At 46.3% G+C, this 22336-nt stretch overlaps 1 protein-coding gene across 8 annotated transcripts in view; it reads left to right on the forward strand.

Moving 5' to 3' along the window:
- LOC112264092 (E1A-binding protein p400-like) overlaps positions 1-6730 on the forward strand; it is a 29915-nt gene extending 23185 nt beyond the window's left edge. For 6 of the 8 annotated variants that reach the window (XM_042331613.1, XM_042331611.1, XM_042331615.1 and 3 more), the window contains 19 exons: positions 37-171; positions 292-336; positions 610-763; positions 868-1100; positions 1296-1469; positions 1562-1609; positions 1705-1841; positions 1970-2105; positions 2220-2399; positions 2511-2556; positions 2652-2764; positions 2954-3155; positions 3334-3470; positions 3722-3946; positions 4176-4350; positions 4493-4638; positions 4833-4991; positions 5115-5192; positions 5485-6730. In XM_042331613.1, coding sequence (XP_042187547.1) covers positions 37-171; positions 292-336; positions 610-763; positions 868-1100; positions 1296-1469; positions 1562-1609; positions 1705-1841; positions 1970-2105; positions 2220-2399; positions 2511-2556; positions 2652-2764; positions 2954-3155; positions 3334-3470; positions 3722-3946; positions 4176-4350; positions 4493-4638; positions 4833-4991; positions 5115-5192; positions 5485-5778 — 2817 coding nt within the window. In that variant the 3' untranslated portion in view covers positions 5779-6730. Of the gene's footprint in view, positions 1-36; positions 172-291; positions 337-609; positions 764-867; positions 1101-1295; positions 1470-1561; positions 1610-1704; positions 1842-1969; positions 2106-2219; positions 2400-2510; positions 2557-2651; positions 2765-2953; positions 3156-3333; positions 3471-3721; positions 3947-4149; positions 4351-4492; positions 4639-4832; positions 4992-5114; positions 5193-5484 lie in introns of those variants that run through there. The other 2 variants (XM_042331614.1, XR_006084824.1) reach the window with 2 other exon arrangements.
- The last annotated feature ends 15606 nt before the right edge of the window (positions 6731-22336 follow it).

The raw sequence follows: 22336 nt of genomic DNA on the forward strand, positions 1-22336 counted from the left end.
CGTTGAAAATTATTTTATGACTAATGTGAATTCCAGGAGCAACTGTTGTGTGCAAAGAGAGGCTGGGAGATGCAGCACCTCCAGAAACTGAAGGCTGAAGACTCAGAGAGGATGATCATTGAGGACGAGGAGAACCTGTTCACCTACACCAGAGAGGATGCTTACAACATGGTAGGCTTTCACGCTCTCATCTGGTGGTCACGGTGTTGAGATAAGAGAACAGAGCCTGTAGTGAGTTTCCATTGTAACTCCGTGGTAATGGGAGCTTAGCTCTTGTCTCTGTTTCAACAGGAGTATGTGTTTGATGGAGAAGATGGCCAAACGGAAATCATGCCGGTAAGTCAGTCGCATAATGTCTACATCAAATCAAAGGGTATTGGTCACGTTCAGAGTTTTGCAGATGTTATCGCAGATGCATTGAAATGCTTATGTTTCTAGCTCTAACAACTCAGCAATATTTAGCAATACAATAACAATACACACATAATCAACAAAAAACGGACTTATCAGAACGAGCAAGACATGACAGTACCTGAGCTATGTCATAGTGAAGCCTCATATGATCCATGAGCCTGTCAGCTGTATGTTAACCTATGGTTCTGGTTGCAGCTGTGGACTCCACCTACCCCACCACAGGATGACAACGACATCTATATTGACTCTGTCATCTGTCTGATGTACGACTCTGCTCCCATGCCGGAGTCCAAACTGCCTCCTGTCTACATCCGCAAGGAGCACAAGAGACTCAAGATGGACCCCTCGGGTAAGGCTTTGTATTTCTGTAACAAGCATTACAGTATGGTACATTGTGTGTGTGTGTGATGCACTTGTGAGCTCTGTCCTAACCCATGTGCTTGTGCTCCGCAGCAGGCAGGAAGAAGAAGAAGGGTCATGGGGAGACAGTGATTCCTCCTCGTTCCCTCTTTGAGAAGGCCAGCATGCTCAAGGTCCGCCGCGAGGGCAAGGACCAAAAGAAGAACTTCTCCCTGAAGCAGCAGGCGCCCTTCGCCAAGCCTCTGCCCTCGCTGGTCAAACCTGCCATGGAGGCCGGACAGGACAATCCGGAGTGGCTCATCAGTGAAGACTGGGCCCTGCTACAGGTACTGAGAAGGCTTGTTTTACCCACGGTGGAAATGTCTGTCATAATGTACGTTTGCTAGGTACTCTCAGATGAGGTGAACTAAAATATACTTAGAAGCTAAGCTATTTGTAAATGTGGTGAAATGTGTTGTAGTTAAGTTAGTATGATGTGTTCCGTTAGTGAAGTAAGTGTCCCCTCTCTCTGTCCGCGGCAGGCTTTGAAGCAGCTCCTGGAGCTCCCTCTGAACCTAACCATCATGTCTCCGGCCCACACGCCCAACTGGGACCTGGTCAGTGACGTGGTCAACTCCTGCAGCCGGATCTACCGCTCGCCCAAGCAGTGTCGCAACCGCTACGAGAACGTCATCATCCCCCGGGAGGAGGGCAAGGTGAGCAGCCATGACTACTAAAGTCCTGAATGACAGCTGTTGTTTTGAGTATTCAGATAATTAACCCATACCGTTTTTGTTACTCATTTTAGTTGGTGTATGAGGCGAACCCCAAGAAGAAAACCAAGAGCATATACAAGGTCCATTGCCCTACTCTTGTCTTTTACAGTGGTCATATTGTTGGATTCACAGAGCTCTCTTGATTGGCCAGTTTCCCTCCGTTCTCCTTCCCCAGTCTAAGAACAGCCGGCCGCTCCGGACCTGTCAGATCTACACCCAGGATGACAACGCTACACACATCCAGCTCTACAACAGCCGCTTTGAGCTCATGAAGATCATCGCCAGCAAGAGGAGTCCCCCCATCAAACCCCTGTAAGCACTTAACATGACCATTCCTCTGTAGCATGAAGTAATGCATGTTGTTTTATCAGCCTCTTGATAAACATGCTTAGTGTGCAACTATCAATTAACTCTATGGAATGTTTGCTTCGTCTTCAAAGTCTGGGGATGAACCCATTCCAGAAGAACCCCAAACATGCCTCCGTCCTGGCAGAAAGTGGGATCGGCTACGACAAGCCCCTCCCTCCCATTCAGGTGGCATCACAACGTGCTGAGAGGATTGCCAAGGAGAAGAAGGTGTGTACTGTTACTGTATGTTCTCTCTGGTTTTGGATTAATGGCTAAGTATGCAGTGTGACAGTGCTCGCGCTCTGATCTTCAACATTCCTATCTGTCTGTGTGTCCTGCCAGGCCCTAGCAGAGCAGCAGAGGACTCAGCAGCTAGCTCAGCAGGCTGGAGCCCCCCAGGCCGTGGCCGGTGCTGCCCAACCCCAGGCTGGGGCTCCTGCTGTAGGCCAAGCCCAGGCCCCGGGGGTCCCCCAGGCCCCTGCAGCGACTGGAGCTACCGCTGTACCCAACACCACTGTCCTGGTGAGAATGGGGAAAACCAGACCATTTTCAATGTCAGACCAGGAGCTGTCTATATAGATTTATTTGGGGGAAAGAAAATGTTTTTACGAGAACGTTGCTTGTGTATTTCAGGCTGGCGCCATTAAGAATGCTGCTGGGGGGGCGACCATTCAAACTGGTGGGTTTTCATGGCACAGTCATTGATTATTACAAAACATTTGGTCTGTAATGAAATAATCACTTCTTAAATACTTTCCTTTTTGTTCCTTTCAGGCACCGTAGCGGGGAACGTGATTGTGAACACAGTGTCTGGAGTTCCTCCAAGTCCGTTCCAGGCCAACAAACGGCTGGCACCACCAGGTCAAGTCATACCAGGCACACTGTCTGTAAGTCACTCTATGTATTTACCCTGTTATTGTTTCCCTCAACTCCTAGGGAATCTTTCCCAGTTTTTGTTATAACACACAATCACCATTGTTTGAGAAATATTCAGTCTTGCTGACTGAAGTGAGTGGTCCTAGTAGGTGTTGACTGTTGGTCTAACATGATGTCCTGTGTTCGTGTCACCCTTCCAGCCTGCCGGTGCAGCAGGAGCCCAGGTGGTCCACTCCCAGCAGAGAACCGTACCTGCCGCTGCCACCCCTGGAGAGGTGTTCGCCATAGCTACAGGTCAGGGTGTCAGGGCTGTTACCCCGGTGACCGCCTCTGCGGTGGTGTCCACCACTCTGACCCCAGTGCAGTCTCAGACCCGCTCCCTGGTCACTCAGGTCACACCAGGTACTGGACACATTATTCACACTGAACACATACAAACAATCAATTCATCTATCAAATGAATTTAGATAGCCCTTTTAACACCAACTTTAAAGTAACCCGTCAAAGAAAACATACAACATAATTAAAGTGCCCTGTTGCCTGGTTTTGTGATCTGACCCCACTCCCTCTTTGTCCCCAGCCACAGGCATGCAGCTGCCCCAGGGGAAGCCCATAACCCAGGCCCACCTCCACATGCTCCGCCAGCAGCAGCTCCAGCAGCAGCAACAACAGCAGGCTTCCTCTCCACAAGGCATTAAGGCTGTGGGCAAACCCCAGGTATTGTGCTCTACAGAGAAGCCCTTCATTCACTGCATGGCCTCCTGGCATTAGCTGCTACTGATGCTCAGTCCCCTTCTCAAAGCAGTGCAAGTTTAACACTTTGCAAGTCTATGTGAATGCACTTAAATTGGATTCACGTAGGATTGCAAAATTCATCAGTCAGCGAACCACACTGCACTATATTCCAGATTCTAAGATGTTAAAGCACTTGAGATATAACTTGACTTTAACTCGTTCTCTGACTGTAGGAGCTGCTGAAGATGCACAAGCATAAGATGCAGATGTCCCAGCAGCAGGTGGCAGTGGCAGCAGCCCAGGGCCAGCAGCAGGCAGGCCAACAGGCCTCCCAGGTCCAGCTGGCTAACCCCCAGGCAGCCCAGGCCAACCCACAGCTAGCTGCTGTAGCTGCTGCTCCTAGAGCCGGGGCCGTGCTGGCTGGTTCCACCGTAGCCAACTTGCAGCTGGCCAGACTGGTGAGGACCAACTTTATCCCCTGCTCTTGTTTTTTTTTTCTACAGTATGTAGCCTGGTCTAGGGGATTAGTACCACTGTTGTGCTTTATTATTTTCAGACTGGTAAATGCCACACAATGTCACTGCTGAGACGTGTCCATTTTGAATAATGATCTACCAGAAGTAACCGTGATGAATTAATGATCCATTGAAACCGTGTTTAGAACAGTGTTTGTCTTTGCCACCCCAGACGCGGGTGCCCACCCAGGGTCAGATCCAGGCCCAGCCAGGGCAGACTGCCCAGGTGACCCTCACTAAGCCCCCCGTAGTCTCTGTGCCCGCTGTGGTCTCCTCCGCTGGCGTCACCACACTGCCCGTCTCTGTGGCTGGTATCAGTGTGGCCATTGGCCAGGCCCAGAAAACAGGTGGGGAAGCCCTCCTATTCTCAGCAACTGATTAGACTGAAGCACTCAGAATCTTTTCCTCTTAGCACAAAAACACATACCCAAACACTCCCTCTGTTGGTTGAGGTTGTCCTGTCACTATGTTTCTCTTCTGCTCCTGTAGGTGGGCCGGTGTTGCCGCCCCCATTCCCCCAGATGCAGGTGCAGCAGCTGCTCCAGATGAAGAAGCAGCAGGCAACCGTGCAGGCAGCAGCAGCCCAGCAGAAAGCAGTGGAGCCACAGCAAGGACCGGCCACTGTGCAGCAGAAGGTGCGGCTCAAGGGACAAATATTTAAGTGTTCTCTTGTTGTTACCATAAGGGTATGGGCTGGTCAGAGGTGCATTTCTAATCTGAACTGAAAGTGGCGCTTATGAAACTACAATCCAGTCTGTCAATAGTTGCCATGCATTTTTGTCAGAAGAATCATGTTGTGAACCTAGTTCTGCTCTGTCCTCTCCCGCAGTTGGGCACCCAGCAGGTAACAGTGCAGGGTCCCCAGGCCACCCAGCAGCAGAAGGTCACCTATGCTGCCACCACCCAGCTCCAAACTGGCATCAAGACCCAGTTCTTCACTACCTCCATTGCCCAGGCTGGAAAACCCACTGGGGCCCAGCAAATCCAGGTATGCACTCATCTACTACTCAGATACTTCAACCCACTGGCCTTTAGGTTCTGGGTCATACATGTATAGAGGGCTATTATCCAGAGGTGTGAGGAATGCTAACTGTTTTCCCTTGTATATTAGGTGGCTAAGCTCCCCCAGATAGTGCAGGGGCAATCCACTGTGGCCAACATCCAGCAGATCGTATCACCTCCACAGCAGGTAAGAGCACTATGCCCCAACAGAAGGGCAGAATTATACAGGATTCTTGTGAGGCATAAGGAATGAGAAGTAACAGGTTTTGCTTACTGTGCGTCATGACCTTTCAGGTCTTCCATGCATGTGACTCAAATACCAGTCAGCTTGCTTAAATTGCACAATGCTTTCGTGCGTTTTGTCATTGCCTTCAAACTCTTGTGAAATGTCATGACAGTGAATATAGCTACCAAGAGGGCAGTATAGTCTGGTAACGTTGTGGTCTGTCTAATGTGACCCTCTTGTTGTGTCGTACCAGATCCACTCCCAGACTGTGCCCTTGACCCAGACTGCGTCCTCAGCCCAGCCCCAGGGCCAGATGATTCCATCAGGCACATCCCAGGTGGTTCAGCAGAAGCTTCTCCAGCAGCAGGTGGTGACTGCAGTCGCCTCGCCTCAGATCCAGACCACCTCTCCTCACAGCCCGGCCCAGCAGGCCCAAGCGCCTGCTGCAGCCGAGTCCCCTGTACTACAGCAGCCAGCCAAGGGCCAGGCTCGCGGAGGGGCCATGAGGGGCAAGAACCAGGCCAAGCCCAGCGGGGGCAGCAGCTAGGAGCCCACAGGAATAGTTAGCACTCCCCTTTCTGCTAGGCCAAAGAGCCCATATCATCAGTGTAAATGCACTCACAATGACATGAAGAGATGCTTTCACTTTGGCAGAGTGGTGAAGTCCTGACTGAGGTGGCTATATTGAATCTAACCTGGCTAAAGGAACTGCTCCATGTAAAGGAATGGCATGTCTTCAAGAGTGTTAATCTTCTACAACAGTTTTGTAACTGTTTCAGAAGGTCACCCCTGGAGGCAACCTCCCCCTGCACCAACATCTAATAAAGATCTGAAAAGCATATTCATGCATTTTATATTGATGAATATATTAATGTTACTACGTGGCTGAAGCCTATGGGCTGGTGCATCACTAATTTGGGGGAATGTTCATTTGAATGTTTTGTATATTCATACACTGCCCTCCTTGGTGTCCTCATGCTTACCTTTTATGTCTGTCATTTCCTAGTTGTTTATAGATATAGAACATACCAATCATATCATGATCAAGTAATGTAGCTACATATCAGTACTACAGCTGCATTGCCTACCAGAAGGAAAAGTGAGGATTTCAGTCCTCATTCACATACCATTAATTCACAACCTTTTTCAATGTACCAATTTAACATTGAAAGAGGTGTCCTTAAAAGTTAGCTCATTTAAGCTTGCCATGTCAAACTGCCCCAATAGTCATTGTATCGCAGTTAAACTACTCAATACACAAATAAAATACAATCTGGATGTGACTTTTGCAGATATTCTATGGAAAATAATGCACGTTCCTTTAGTCCATTGTAACAAACACTGTAAACATTAAGTATCTTGTTTTCTCGTCATTTTGTATTGATGTAAAAAAAAAAAAAAAAAATGTAAATAACAATGGAAAACATTTGTACTTGTAAAGTAGTTTATTTGATTTTTTTCAGCCTAATTGTAATAAATTGTTTTGTTTTTATACACCATCTGCACTGACCTTAGTGAATGATAAAACATATCTTTGTATATGAGTTATGTAGGTCATAGACTCTTAAAAGCTATGAAGCTCAAGAAAGCATATTGTCTTGATTGTGTCTTTGGCACCTGGATAAGTGATGGCAGGCAGTGTTACCATTGTGCACCGGCATAACCTAGCCAACCAGCTGATGTCTTTCAGTGTCATAGGTTGACTTTTTATATGACCGTTTGAAATTAATGGGGACTACTCATGTTGAATATGCTGCAATAGATAACAATTGTGTTTTAGCAGCGAGGGAGACACAAAAGCTCTCACACAGTTATCCCATGCTGAAGAGACAAAATGTATTGGGATAGGAGGGCAGAGAGAGCTGAGGCTCAGGCCTACAGCCACTCAGATCATAGTTCAGAGGGCACGCCAGTGTCAGGAGACCATCTGGATCAGACCTTGTTTAGAAGAGCTAGCTATACAAACACCACTATAGTTAATGTGGCGATCACTGCTAACATTAAAAAGCCAGTTATTTTGTCATCTGATTTGTTAACGGGGGAGCACATAAGACAGAAAAGACATCAATTTAATGCAATGAATGATTTTTAATAAGTTGGCCAATAAATGGTCTGAGTTACTTGGCATTTGAGAACTGTTTGAAGAGCTTTCACAGGCCTTTGGAGTGAATGTTGGCAAGACTTCTGTTGAAAAATGGAGGGGAGATCCTCTGGCAGTGCATATGGTACTATGCTGGGCACTACAGAAGAGGGAGAGTTGACATGCACTTTGATTTAGAAATGATGTTTTGGTAGGTTACAGCCTTCATCTAAAATGTATTAAATTGTCCCCCCCCCCATCTACACATAACGACAAAGCAAAAACAGGATTAGACATTTTTGCTCATTTATTACATAACAAAAGTATAAAAATAAAATTTCTGTAAGTACTCTCTGCAGATCCTCTCAAGCTCTGTCAGGTTGGATGGGGAGCGTTGCTGCACAGCTATTTTCAGGTCTCTCCAGAGATGTTCGATCGGGTTCAAGTCTGGGCTCTGGCTTGGCCACTCAAAGACATTCATAGACTTGTTCCGAAGCCACTCCTGTGTTGTCTTGGCTGTGTGCTTAGGGTCGTTCTCCTGTTGGAAGTTGAACCTTCACCCCAGTCTGAGGTCCAGAGAAGGTTTTAATCAAGGAACTCTATACTTTGCTCCATTCATCTTTGCCTCGATCCTGACTAGTCTTCCAGTCCCTGCCTCTGAAAAACACCCCCACAGCATGATGCTACCACCATACTTCACCATAGGGATGGTGCCAGGTTTTCTCCAGAAGTGACGCTTGACATTCAAAGCAAAGAGTTCAATCTTGGTTTCATCAGACAAGAGAATATTGTTTCTCATGTTTGAGAGAGTTTTTAGGTGCCTTTTGGGATACTCCAAGTGTGCAGTCTTGTGCCTTTTACTGAGGAGTGGCTTCCGTCTGGCCACTACCATACATGCCTGATTGGTGGAGTGCTGCAGAGATGGTTGTCCTTCTGCAAGGTCCTCGCATCTCCACAGAGGAACTCTAGAGCTCTGTCAGAGTGACCATTGGGTTATTGGTCACCTCCCTGAACAAGGCCCTGCAGAAATGTTTTGGTACCAGTCTCCAGATCTGTGCATTGACACAATCCTGACCTCTACGGACACTTCCTTCAACCTCATAGCTTGATTTTTGCTCTGACGTGCACTGTCAAATGAGGGACCTTATATCGACAGGTGTGTGCCTTTCCAAATCATGTCCAATCAATTGAATTTACCACAGGTGCACTCCAATCAAGTTGTATAAACATCTCAAGGATGATCAATGGAAACAGGATGCACTTGAGCTCAATTTCGAGTCTCATAGCAACGGTTCTCAATTCTTCTCTAAATAAGGTATTTCTGTTTTTTATTTTTAATACATTTGCATACATTTTTAAAACCCTGTTTTTGCTTTTGTCATTATGGAGTATTGTGTGTAGATTGTTGAATATTATTATTATTTTTTAATCCATTTTAGAATAAGGATGTAACGTAACAAAATATGGAACAAGTCAAGGGATCTGAACTTTCCGAATGCACTGTATATTTTGTATTCTTCCACAACAGTTACTTTAAACAAGTCTGCAGTAAGTTAATTGTCACCCTGTTCAGCCTTTGTAGGAAAGGACACTTCCTGCTTCTATAGCTTATTGTCCTATAGGGCCTATAGACAGTAGCCTTCACATTCTCAGCCAGAGGAAGAGCCTCAGACCTGGTGGCTTTGAACGATGTTCTTGAGGCTGCCATCGATGCCTCATTACATCTGTGGAGAAACTCTTCACTCAAAGACAAGAATCCTATTAAATGTAGAGTTCTGAGTCAACACAGTCCGTTGAGGGATTTTCTCAGAGCCAAACTCCTCCAACAGATTTTTGTAGACGGCCCTGTAGAGTTTATGAATCCTCAGGTTATTGGGATGTGCTTGGGTCTCAGAGCAGCCTGACCATGCACATAAGACAGCCAGGACTTTTGGGACCAGGTCTTGTGACGTGTGCAATGTCAACTGGGTACTCCTCTGTTGGGGTTTGGATTTAGTTAGAAGTCTCACCACTAACATGCTGATGAGGCCGGTGAAGTCATCATCACTGTGTGAGTTATCAGAGGATGGAGTTGGAAGTGGGACATCATTGACCATGTCTGGGCTGGTTGACATATCTTCCCTGACAATGTTCTGAGCTACACAAGAATAACTGGAGGATTCCACTTCCTCTCCATCCATGTAGGCCTTAAAGGTTCGTGCTGCATTGGCGGTCTCACTTGTTGCCATAATGAAGCTAGAGAGAGACAGCCAAGGGGAGGACTTGCCACTCAATAGACTGCCTTCATCAGTTAAAGTGGTTAGAGATTCGGTTGGAAAGGACCCTCTACTTTGTGCATCAGAAACCACAGAGTCCATGACCTGGTTTACCATAACTTGGTAAAGACACTGATTGTGTCACTAAATACTGATGAAGAACATGAAACTATCTTCAGAAACTCTGGCATACACCCGGGCTCCCTGAGCCAAGCTCATTGACACCTCTGCAAACAGCTAAACCAGCACATAAATTGTAAGCTTCCCCACTTTCTTGTCATTCCTCTTCAGCTTCACAGGGACCGTATCAGATGCACTCGTTCCAGCCGGCACTGTCAGTACCAGAGGGGCCAAATTGCTCTTAGAAATGATGCGGTTGACTTGGTGACTGAGATCACAGTAGAGAGCACCAATCCTACACTGAGATATGAGTTCCTCCAGTCTAGCTATTTTGGCTGTCAGATCCAGGTGAGATGTAACCTGCCCTTCTTTCTCTGGATATACCTTCTTTGTGATGGTATCCACTATCACAGACATGCTTGTTCTGGCATCACACACCATATGTTTTTGGCTTAGTACAGTATATTCTCTCATTTCAATGACTGAGCATTTTACAATGGGCTGAGCAGTAATCTCGGTTAACTCGGAAGGGATGGGAGGGAGTGCCAGGGAGTGAAAATTCCCACTCTGACTTAACTTGGCAGATGAGGAAGACCACCGTGACTCTTGATAGACCAGTTCCTCACCACATTCGCTGCTTATCTTCTCAACATCCTCCAGCATAGTTCCAACCACTTTCTTTATTTGTGAAAGCTCTCCTGCAGTCACTGTTTTTTACAGTTCTTTCTGAATGGAAACCAGAATATGGCTGAGGGTATTTTTGGCTTGAGCCTTCGTGGCTTTGGCTTGTCTTTGCAATGACAAATAATCCCTCATCTTTGCCTTCACATTGTGGTAAATAGTCCTATGCAGTTGTCCAGATTTTCTTCTCAGATATTTCTACACCAGAATGAGAACTTAAAGCTGCAGCCTCAGTGGCCTTCTCATCACTGTTTAAGCATTGAGCCTGCCTGCCATAACATTGTAGAAGCAGCTGAATCTGTATGCTTCGAGGAAATGGTGAATGTTAGCTGGCAACATCTGAGAATCGGTCTGGCTTGAACCGACTTTGCTGGGGACGCTATTGATGGATTTGATCAGTATTTTTCTGACTTAGTTGCTTGCCTTCATCTGGAACGTGTCACTTGAGAGCTTCTCAATGACTGAGGCTAACTGAGGCTTAATAACACTCCTCTGGGGAACTGGACACGGGCATGTCTTCTAGGTAAGACATGATACCATCGAAAAAGTCACAGACTTCAAGGGAGTTGTAAGAGGAACTTTCAACAACACTGGATGTGGATTCCAAGTATGACATTTCTGACCTATACTGTTAGGAAATTATGATTAATATGCCTGAACAAATCATTTTAAATGGAACTGTAAGTAAACTTATACTCTGCTTTATTATATCTGATTAACAATATGAGTTCATAAGAAGGGATTGTGAGACACGGACAAGGAGTAATAAAAAGTTAATGAACACCATTCCAACTAGGCAGAAACAAATGGGTTGGGGACTGTGTAAACACATAAGGTCGTTAGCCTATGGTTGACCCAACTGAAACTTAGCTCTGGGTTTTTAGATAAGACAGTGAGTGCATTCCTAGGTTTTCTGTCTAATAAAACTGTAAGTTCAGTGGTGATCGATAATGTTGAGGGGTCAAAAGTTATTTGGGAGTGTGGTAGTAAGTTAGAATGAACTTTTCACCTTACTTTGTCGAGAGGAGGGGATTCGGTTAAGGCAGTGAAATGACGTCATGATCTGTATATAAACTGATGCATGTGTTTGAGTGGTAGCATGCTCTGAGAATAAATTCTATTACCAATTTTTTTAAAGACTGGTCTGCGTCTATTTTATGCAAACAAGAAATCTTACAAATTCTCATAAAATAGATTAAGGGCTTTCAATTGATGAAAGCACATTGGCATAATTAAATTATACTAACAATACACAATCTGAGATAAGATCTCTTTGGTGCAGGGCTCCAGGTTTGGAACACAGTGAACCAGTAGAGGTTGGGAGTTCCCACTCTGGCATTTGCGGAAAGCACCAACTCCAATTGAATTGACTGACCTCTTGCAGTACAGCCTCACTCTTACTAAGCAGAGGAGAGTTCTGACTATGACTATAATCTGCTCTGGTCTCAAGTGTTTTCTCCTCTACAGAGCCAGATGAAAGATGTCCTCTAGGAACAGCGGATGAACTGGGTTCTGCTATGGGTGACTCACTCCTACTTGCTGAAGATGAGTTCAGGGTTGAACCAGGCAGAACCCTGGAGTCAGTGTGCTCCAAAAGCAAAGCACTGGAGTCAGCTTTCTCTGGAAGCACAGTACTGGAGTCACAGTACTGCTTTATCCAGAAGTTCTTCATTTGAACATCTTCATTTGAACATCTTGACCATGTTCTGTTATAATCTCCACCCGGCACAGCCAGAAGAGGACTGGCCACCCCACAGCCTGGTTTCTTCCTAGGTTTTGGCCTTTCTAGGGAGTTTTTCCTAGCCACCATGCTTCTACACCTGCATTGCTTGCTGTTTGGGGTTTTAGGCTGGGTTTCTGTACGGCACTTTGAGATATCAGCTGATGTACGAAGGGCTATATAAATAAATTTGATTTGATTCTTCCCCTTGGACTTGAGATCTACCCATTCTGTGAAATTATTTGTTTAGCTTTGACTGAAGCCTTTTGCAGAGTATACACGCATTGTGAAAGGGTTTCCACTTTGGCATACAGTGTCCCACTTGGGAATCCTAATTTCCTAGTTGTTTATAGATATAGAAAATGCCCTTCTGGAAAAAGCAATCTTATCATGATCAAGTAATGTATGTAAGAGTTCAGTGACCAGCTGGAGAAAGATGACACGATAGCACCCTCCTCAGGGGATAGGTACTCAGTGGAAAGCCAATTAGTACGCAGCTGGGGCCACTAATTGCTTTGTGTCTTCGTCTATATAGGTGTGCCAGGAGAGGAGCTAGGTGAGGATTGGAAGTAGAGATGGGAACCTGTAAGGACATTGGTGTTTCCTACCTCGGAGAACTTCTGTGACTGGGCACCTTGTCTCTCTGTTAACCTAGGCAGGCTTTAGGTAGAGAGAAGCATTCCTCCTGTAACTGTTATGTGTAGACGATAGAAGTAACGGTTTGTTGTTTTGTTTAACCTTTTTGGCCACAGCCTTTTGGTCAACGGCTTAGTTTGTTTATTTGTTTACGAGGGGTATGAGAGCAACTCGTGGGAGCCGGATCTAACCAGACCTCCGTCCTGAGTCAAGTTGACAAGCTCCAGAGGGAGCAGTTATGCCAGGTGTTTCAGGAGTCATCGAGGGAGAGCACCAGGAAGGGTTTTGGCCCCGACCAGGAGCGCAGCCTCCCTTGCCCCAACACACACAACTTCACCCTGTTGGAAGAGCTAATGGGCCAATTCGGAACCTCCCAACCGTGGGACCCTGACCTTCACCAGGTAATGCGGAAGGTGAAAAGGATAGATGGGAGGAGTATCGGCTCGGCGGGTGAGGTAACCACTCCTTATTACGCCATCAAGTGGGAAGTGGGGTCTCTTGTACTGGGTGGCCAAACGTAGAGGGGTAGAACAGGATCTACTAATGGTGCCCCGGTCATACAGAGATGTAGTGTTACACATGTACTAGGGGGGCACCTCACCAGGGAGAAGATCAGTTGTTGTGGCCTTTCTATTGGCCGCAGATTACCCAAGATGTCGCTAAGTATTGCAAATCTTGTGGCACTTGCCAACGCACTGCTCCCAAGCGAACATACCGTAACCCTCTTATCCCTCTCCCAATTATAGAGACCCCGTTTGAGCACATAGCCATGGACCTGGTGGGACCCCTTCTGCATTTGACGTGCGGACATGAGTATATCTTGGTGGTGGACTATGCAACAAAGTTCCCAGAGGCTATTCCCTTGATATCAATGAAAACCAAAGCAAAGGAACAGTATCTCATGTTCTCCCGAGTGGGCCTCCCGGCCACCATCCTGACCGACCAGGGCACACCGTTCATGTCCAGACTGATGAAGGATCTGTCACTTATACCGGGTCAAACAAATAAGAACCAGTGTGTACCATCCCCACACGGACGGGCTGAAGAAAACCATCAAAAGCATGCTACGCCAGGTGGTGGACTGGGACGGGAAGAATTGGGATATGTTGTTGCCCCACCTCATGTTCGTGCTCCGGGAGGTCCCCCAGGCGTCCACGGGCTTCTCGTCTTTCGAGCTGCTCTATGGCGGAGCTTGGAATGAATGCCGCCTGTCGCGGCATCCTTGATTTGGCTAAGGATTGCCTGGGAGAACCAGCCCTGCCCGTACTGTTCCCTCATCGAACACGTCATCTTCATGAAGGACCGAATGGCAGCGATATGGCCGGTGGTGAGGGAACACATGACCAAGCTCGTACAATAGAACGGCCCAGCCGAGACAGTTATGCCCAGGAGATAAGGTACTCTTCCTCATCCTCACACTGGAACACAGGCTCCAGGCTCAGTGGCAGGGCCCATATGTGGTGACAGAGCAAGTCTCCCCGTCCACTACAGGGTGAGTCAGCCTGGATGACGGCGCCCTCAGCAGATATACCACATCAACTTGTTGAAAGCTTATGTGGAACGAGAGGCACAGGTGATGGGACTTAAGCCAGACAGAGAAAAACGTCTGCCAGAAAAGGTGCCTTTTGGCACCACTCTTACGGCTCAACAGACGCGAGATCTTAAAGGTTGTCCACCAGAACCAACGGGTCTTCTCCCCCCTTCCGGGGCAGACCTCCTTTCTCTGCCATCGCATAGCCACTGAGACAGGGAAGAAGGTCCATCTCTAACCCTACAGGGTACCAGAGGCACGCCGGAAGATGGTATGGAAAGAGGGGAGGGAGATGGGAGATGGAGGTCATCAAATGTTCCAGCCTATAGAAACCTGATGGGTCTATTTGCTTCTGCAACGATTTCAGAGCCCTCAACGCCATCTCTAGGTTCAACGCCTACCCCATGCCGAGGATCGATGAGCTGATCGAGCGGCTTGGCAAATCCCGCTAACCTCACAAAGGGGTACTGGCAGGTTCCTCTGGCCCCCGAAGACCGCCACAAAACATTTTCCTCCCCTTCGGTTTGCACAGAGCGGCTGCCACCTTCCAGAGGCTTTTGGACATGCTGTTACGTTCTCACCAGGCCTTCGCTGCCTATATTGATTACTTGGTAATACACAGTGACGACTGGAAGGACCACCTCCAAAGTGCCACCTGGGACTGAACGAGGCTGAATACCTCGGCTACACTATCGGCAGCTGTCTGATCAAACCTCTGGTGGAGAAGAACCGGGCCATCCAGAAGTGGCCGCGGCCCAGGGACAAGAAGGGGGCTGCTCATTCTTTGGCCTAATAGGGTACTACAGGCTGTTCATTCCAAGCTCCGCCACCATTGCCACCCCACTGACCAACATGACAAAGAAGAGGAACCCGGTGAGGGTGGTATGGACATGGAAGGCCAAGACACTGTCCACACTGACGCCTCCAGAACCGGCTTGGATGATGTTCTGTCCCAAGGGGATGTGGTGGAAGAAATTCCCTTCCTATACATAATCTGCAAGCTGTCCAACAGGGAGCGGAAGTATGATAGAGAGGGAAGGACTGGCAACTAAGTGGGCCCTGGAATTCCGATCTCCTGGGAAGAGGATTCCGGCTGGTCATGGATCATGCGCTCCTCCAGTGGGTGGCGGGTATGCGAGACACGGACAGCCGAATAACAAGATGGTTCCTGTCACTTCAACCTTTTAATTTCCAGGTGGTTCACCAATCGGGGAGAGCACACGGCAATGCAGACGCGCTATCCCATCAAGACCCGGAGGTCTCGTCTGGCGCACGCCCCTCTGGGTTGATCTTGGGAGGGAAGGCATGTGAGTTCAGTGACAGATGTCGGTTTTTCCTACCTCAGAGAAAGCTTCTGTGACTGGGCACCTTGTCTCTCTGTTAACCTAGGCAGGCTTTAGGTAGAGAGAAGCGTTCCTCCTGTAACTGTTGTGTACAGTCGTGGCCAAAAGATTTGAGAATGACACAAATATTCATTTTCACAACGTTTTCTGCTTTGGTGTCTTTAGATATTTTTGTCAGATGTTACTGTGGAATACTGAAGTATAATTACAAGCCTTTCATAAATGTCAAAGGCTTTTATTGACAATTACATGAAGTTGATGCAAAGAGTCAATATTTGCAGTGTTGACCCTTCTTTTTCAAGACCTCTGCTATCTGCCCTGGCATGCTGTCAATTAACTTCTGAGCCACATCTTGACTGATGGCAGCCCATTCTTGCATAATCAATGCTTGGAGTTTGTCAGAATTTTTATTTTTTTGTCCATCCGCCTCTTGAGGATTGACCACAAGTTCTCAATGGGATTAAGGTCTGGGGAGTTTCCTGGTCATGGACTCAAAATATAGATGTTTTGTTCCCCGAGCCACTTAGTTATCACTTTTGCCTTATAGCAAGGTGCTCCATCATGCTGGGAAAGGCATTGTTAGTCACCAAACTGTTCCTGGATGGTTGGGATAAGTTGCTCTTAGAGGATGTGTTGGTACCACTCTTTATTCATGGCTGTGTTCTTAGGAAAAATTGTGAGTGAGCCCACTCCCTTGGCTGAGAAGCAACCCCACACATGAATGGTCTCAAGATGCTTTACTGTTGGCATGACACAGGACTGGGGGTAGCGCTCACCTTGTCTTCTCTGGACAAACTTTTTTCCGGATGCCCCAAACAATCGGAAAGGGGATTCATCAGAGAAAATGACTTTACCCCAGTCCTCAGCAGTCCAATCCCTGTACCTTTTGCAGAATATCAGTCTGTCCCTGATGTTTTTCCTGGAGAGAAGTGGCTTCTTTGCTGTCCTTCTTGACACCAGGCCATCCTCCAAAAGTCTTCGCCTCACTGTGCGTGCAGTTGCACTCACACCTGCCTGCTGCCATTCCTGAGCAAGCTCTGTACTGGTGGTGCCCCGATCCCACAGCTGAATCAACTTTAGGAGACGGTCCTGGCACTTGATGGACTTTCTTGGGTGCCCTGAAGCCTTCTTCACAACAATTGAACCGCTCTCCTTGAAGTTCTTGATGATCCGATAAATGGTTGATTCAGGTGAAATCTTACTGGCAGCAATATCCTTGCCTGTGAAGCCATTTTTGTGCAAAGCAATGACGACGGCACATGTTTCCTTGCAGGTAACCGTGGTTGACCGAGGAAGAACAATGATTCTAAGCACCATCCTTTTGAAGCTTCCAGTCTGTTATTCAAACTCAGTCAGCATGACAGAGTGATCTCCAGCTGTGTCCTCATCAACACTCGCACCTGTATTAACGAGAGAATCACTGACATGATGTCAGCTGGTCCTTTTGTGGCAGGGAATGTTTTTGGGGGATTCAGTTCATTTGCATGGCAAAGAGGGACTTTGCAATTAATTGCAATTCATTTGATCACTCTTCATAAAATTCTGGAGCATATGCAAATTGCCATCATACAAACTGAGGCAGCAGACTTTGTGGAAATTATTATTTGTGTCATTCTCAAAATCTTTGGCCACGACTGTAGATGATAGTCTAAGACAGGAGTAACCGTTTGTTGTTTTGCTTTCGCTTTTTGGCTGCGACCTTTTGGTCAACGGCTTAGTTTATTTGTTTTGTGACGCTGGTGTTACCGCGTTGGACGTTCCCTGTACTGGATTTATTTTGTATGGCGAAAAAAGTCCCATTTAGTAAACAATGCGAAAGAAAAAGAACCACAATCACTGTTTCTGGTCTGTTCATTTTATGTCTCACGCCTGTGTTAGGTTGCTTCGGACAAACTGATCCATTCACATGTATAGTAATATGGCTGCATCTCAGTACTACAGGTGCGTTGCATTGACTAGCAGAAGGATAAAAGGGAGGATATCAGTCCTCCTGCTAATTGTCATTGTGAAACATGTAATCACACAAAGCCCTGAGCCATTAGTGATTGCAGAGTTGTACCCATAGAAACACATTCACATAACCTTTTTCAATGTACCAATTTAACATTGAAAGAGGTGTCCTTAAGTTAGCTCCCCAGGGCTTTAGACAAAAGAGGTGCACTACATGGGGAATAAGGTGCTATTTGGTACGCAATGTGCATCCACCCTCTCTAGCCCATGCCTCCATCAATCCAATGACTTTATATTTGTGGGAAGTAGAGAATGAGTGTACACTTCAGGAGAAAGGAGATATTATTGGGACGTATCCCTAGGCTATAGCCAAGCTCTAAGCCAAGTGGCCTTTAGTGCGAACCCAAAAGCTCAGACACCTAAAGCTCTATCAGAGCTAATTTAGTTTTTTTAAATACTAACACTTCTAAACGTAAAATGAATCTAGGTCCTCCTGAGTGGGGCTTCGGTCTAAGGCACTGCATCGTGCATAATTGGCCCAGCGTGGTCCGGGTTAGTGGAGGGTTTGGCTGGCCGGGATGTCCTTGTCCCATCGTGCTCTAGAGACTCCTGTGACAGGCCGGGTACATGTACACTGACATGGTCGCCATTTGGACGGTGTTTCCTCCGATAAGTTGATGCAGCGCGGCTTCCGGCTTAAGCGAGCGGTATGTCAAGAAGCAGTGCGGCTTGGCAGGGTTGATTCGGAGGACGCATGGCTCTCTCCTGAGTCTGTAGGGAGTTGCAGTGATGGGACAAGACTGAAACTACCACTTGGAAATCATGAAAAAGGGGGTTATAACAATCTACATTCCCCAAAATGTCACTTACATATTCTTCTTCCATAGTCAATGTATATCTCCAAAAGCATGTTCTTGACTGTGTTGGCTACTTTCAAGTAGATTATTTAGGGTGTGTACGTAAATTGCCTCCAGTGTGTCAGTGTGCTCTGGGTTGTTTTTGTAAATTCTGAGCATTTTCAGATTGTGTGTTCAGAAATTCACAACGCTTCGCTCTGGGAGAATTCAGAACGCACACTGGACGCTCTAGCTGTGAAGAAGGGTTGATTCGCAAAGGCAGTCAAGCTCACTGGCTAAAGTTGGCTAGCTCACTAGCTACTTCCAGACACAAATGAGAGAACACATCACTCTGACCATTTTACTCACACTGGCATAGCTGGTTAGGCTGTTTTCATGTTATCTAGAGTCAGTGACTCTAACAGTTATTCATTTTGAACTCTTTATCCCTTTTTCTCCCCAATTGGTAGTTAGTCTTGCTCCATCGATCCAACTCCCGAACAGGACTCGGGAGAGGCAAAGGTAGCGTACAGCTGGTGACTGAAGTCAGCATGCATGCGCCCGGCCACCACAAGGAGTCACTAGCGCACCATGGGACAAAAACATCCCAGCCGGCCAAACCATCCCCTAACCCGGACGACACTGAGTCAAATGTGTGCTGCCTCATGGGTCTCCCGGTCGCGGCTGGCTGCGACACAGCCTGGGATTGAACCCAGATCTGTAGTGACGCCTCTAGCACTGCAATGCAGTGCCTTAGACCGCTGCGCAACTCTGGAGGCCCTAGTGACTGTAACTGTTATGTTTTTTTGCCAATGTTTATTGACACTGGCCATATTCAACAGGTGTTGCACATTTGTAAATTAATCAGTTATTCTGCGCTCTGGCACATTCAGACAAGAGTCCTCTGAAATCCGATTCGATGGCCAGAGTGAATTTACGAACGCACCCTTAGTCAGTCGGCTACCTGCCTACTTAATGGAATCACTATAGTTTTTTTTGAGAAGTGTGGGAAAGGTTACTTGGTTTTAAGAAATACCTAGTCATGCTATGTATGTCACCCTCTTGTGGATTTATTTTAGGTACAGTACAATGTGTAGCAGCAGATTGATTGTTCCCTCCTTGTGACTGTCTTGTGTCCTGTTATTAGTCATCAGGTACTTCCCCACAGAGCAATACATATGAATAGAAAAGGGGTAATACTCTTTTTTTTTTCTTCAAAAGGTACAGTATATGGGTGAACCAGTGGAGGCTGCTGAGGGGAGGACGGCTCATAGTGTCTCAAACTTATTTAGCTCCAGCCATTACCACAAGCACGTCCTCCCCAATTAAGGTGCCACCAACCTCCTGTGGTGTGAACAGATCAGTGGTGGGAGTGATGCAAGTGTTTGCTGCACCGCTAGGGGGCACTGTGGTGTCAGCCTTGGGTTTTATCAGAAATGTATCAATGCTTTTCTAGCATCTTTCCCATGTCTGCACCTCCCTCCATCACTCCTCCCATTTGACACTTTGGTCAGTCTTCTGCCTCAACAAACAGTAACAGGGACAGTGTAGGTGACATGGAACAGAGGACAGGGGGAATAGGAACATACAGTAGATGGCCTGAGATGGTCTTTCTCTGGAACTCTTCTGCTATGATGTACCTGCAATTTGCTGCAATTTGACTGAAGTGGGGGTGCAGAAGAAAAACAATTGCCCGTGCTGAAGATGTCTATTTTAGTCCAAATCACTAATTTTGTGAGATTTTGTTTTTACTAAATGTATCTGTACAAAACAGTTAATCTGATGATAATTGTGGAATATAAAAACACTTGCTTGATATATGTTTTCCAGTACTCAGTTACTGTATTGTGCATTGTTTTTCTTCATGGTGATGGAAAGTCTCCAGGTACGACCCTAGATGACCAGCCTATGTACAATAAACTTATTTAAATTAAGTAGTTGGTAAAAATTGACTTTTTTTTGACAGGGGGTGCAGGATTTCTTGGGGCCTAATTTAGATACACTTAGGTTGGAGTCATTAAAACTTGTTTTTTCAACCACTCCACAAATGTCTTGTTAACAAACTATAGTTTTGGCAAGTCGGTTAGGACATCTACTTTATGCATGACACAAGTCATTTTTCCAACATTTGTTTACAGACATTATTTAACTTATAATTCACTGTATCACAATTCCAGTGGGTCAGAAGTTTACATACACTAAGTTGACTGCGCTTTCAAACAGCTTGGAAAATTCCTGAAAATGATGTCATGGCTTTAGAAGCTTCTGATAGGCTAATTAACATCATTTGAGTCAATTGGAAGTGGACATGTGTATGTATTTCAAGGCATACCTTCAAACTCAGTGCCTCTTTGCTTGACATCACGGGAAAATCAAAAGAAATCAGCCAAGACTTTAGAAAATAAATTGTAGACCTCCACAAGTCTGGTTCATCCTTGGGAGCAATTTCCAAATGCCTGAAGGTACCACGTTCATCTGTACAAATAATAGTATGCAAGTATAAACACCATGGGTCCACGCAGCTGTCATACCGCTCAGGAGGAAGACGTGTTCTGTCTCCTAGAGATGAACGTACTTTGGTGCGAAAAGTGCAAATCAATCCCAGAACAACAGCAAAGGACCTTGTGAAGATGCTGGAGGAAACCGGTACAAAAGTATCTATATCCACAGTATCGATATAACCTGAAAGGCCGCTCAGCAAGGGAGAGGCCACTGCTCCAAAACCGCCATAAAAAAGACATGGTTTGCAACTGCACATGGGGACAAAGATCATACTCTTTGGACAAATGTCCAAAATAGAACCGTTTGGCCATAATGACCACTGTTATGTTTGGAGGAAAAAGGCAGAGGCTTGCAAGCCGAAGAACACCATCCCAACCGTGAAGCACGGGGGTGGCAGCATCATGTTGTGGGGGTGCTTTACTTCAGGAGGGACTTGTGCACTTCATAAAATAGATGGCATCATGAGAAAGGAAATGTATGTGAATATATTGAAGCAACATCTCAAGACATCAGTCAAGAAGTTAAAGCTTGGTCGTAAATGGGTCTTCCAAATGGACAATGAGCCCAAGTGTACTTCGGAAGTTGTGGCAAAATGGCTGAAGGACAACAAAGTCAAGGTATTGGAGTGGCCCTCACAAAGCCTTAACCTCAATCCTATAGAATATTTGTGGGCAGAACTGAAAAGGGGTGTGCGAGCAAGGAGGCCTACAAACCTGACTCAGTTACACCAGCTCTGTAAGGAGGAATGGGACAAAATTCACCCACCTTATTGTGGGAAGCTTGTGGAAGGCTCCCTGAAATGTTTGACCCAAGTTAAACAATTTAACGGCAATGCTACCAAATACTAATTGAGCATATGTAAACTTCTGACCCACTGGGTATGTGATGAAAGAAATAAAGCTGAAATAAATCATTCTCTACTATTATCCTGACATTTCACATTCTTAAAACAAAGTGGTGATCCTAACTGACCTAAGACTGGGAATTTGTACTGGGATTAAATGTCAGGAATTGTGAAAAACTGAGTTTAAATGTATTTGCCTAAGGTGTATGTAAACTTCCAACTTCAACTGTATATATACAAAAGTATGTGGACACCCTGTTCTCTGGAGTGATGAATCACGCTTCACCATCTGGCAGTCCGACGGACAAATCTGGGTTTGGCGGATGCCAGGAGAATGCTACCTGCCAGAATGCATAGTGCCAACTGTAATGTTTGGTGGAGGAGGAATAATGGTCTGGGGCTGTTTTTCATGGTTCGGGCTAGACCCCTTAGTTCCATTGAAGGTAAATCTTAACGATATAGCATACAATGACGTTCTAGACAATTCTGTGCTTCCAACTTTGTGGCAACAGTTTGGGGAAGGCCCATTCCTGTTTCAGCATGACAATGCCCCCATGCACAAATTGAGGTCCAAACAGAAATGGTTTGTCGAGATGGGTGTAGAAGA

This window comes from Oncorhynchus tshawytscha, linkage group LG12 (assembly GCF_018296145.1).
Source record: "Oncorhynchus tshawytscha isolate Ot180627B linkage group LG12, Otsh_v2.0, whole genome shotgun sequence".
NCBI classification, from domain to species: domain Eukaryota; kingdom Metazoa; phylum Chordata; class Actinopteri; order Salmoniformes; family Salmonidae; genus Oncorhynchus; species Oncorhynchus tshawytscha.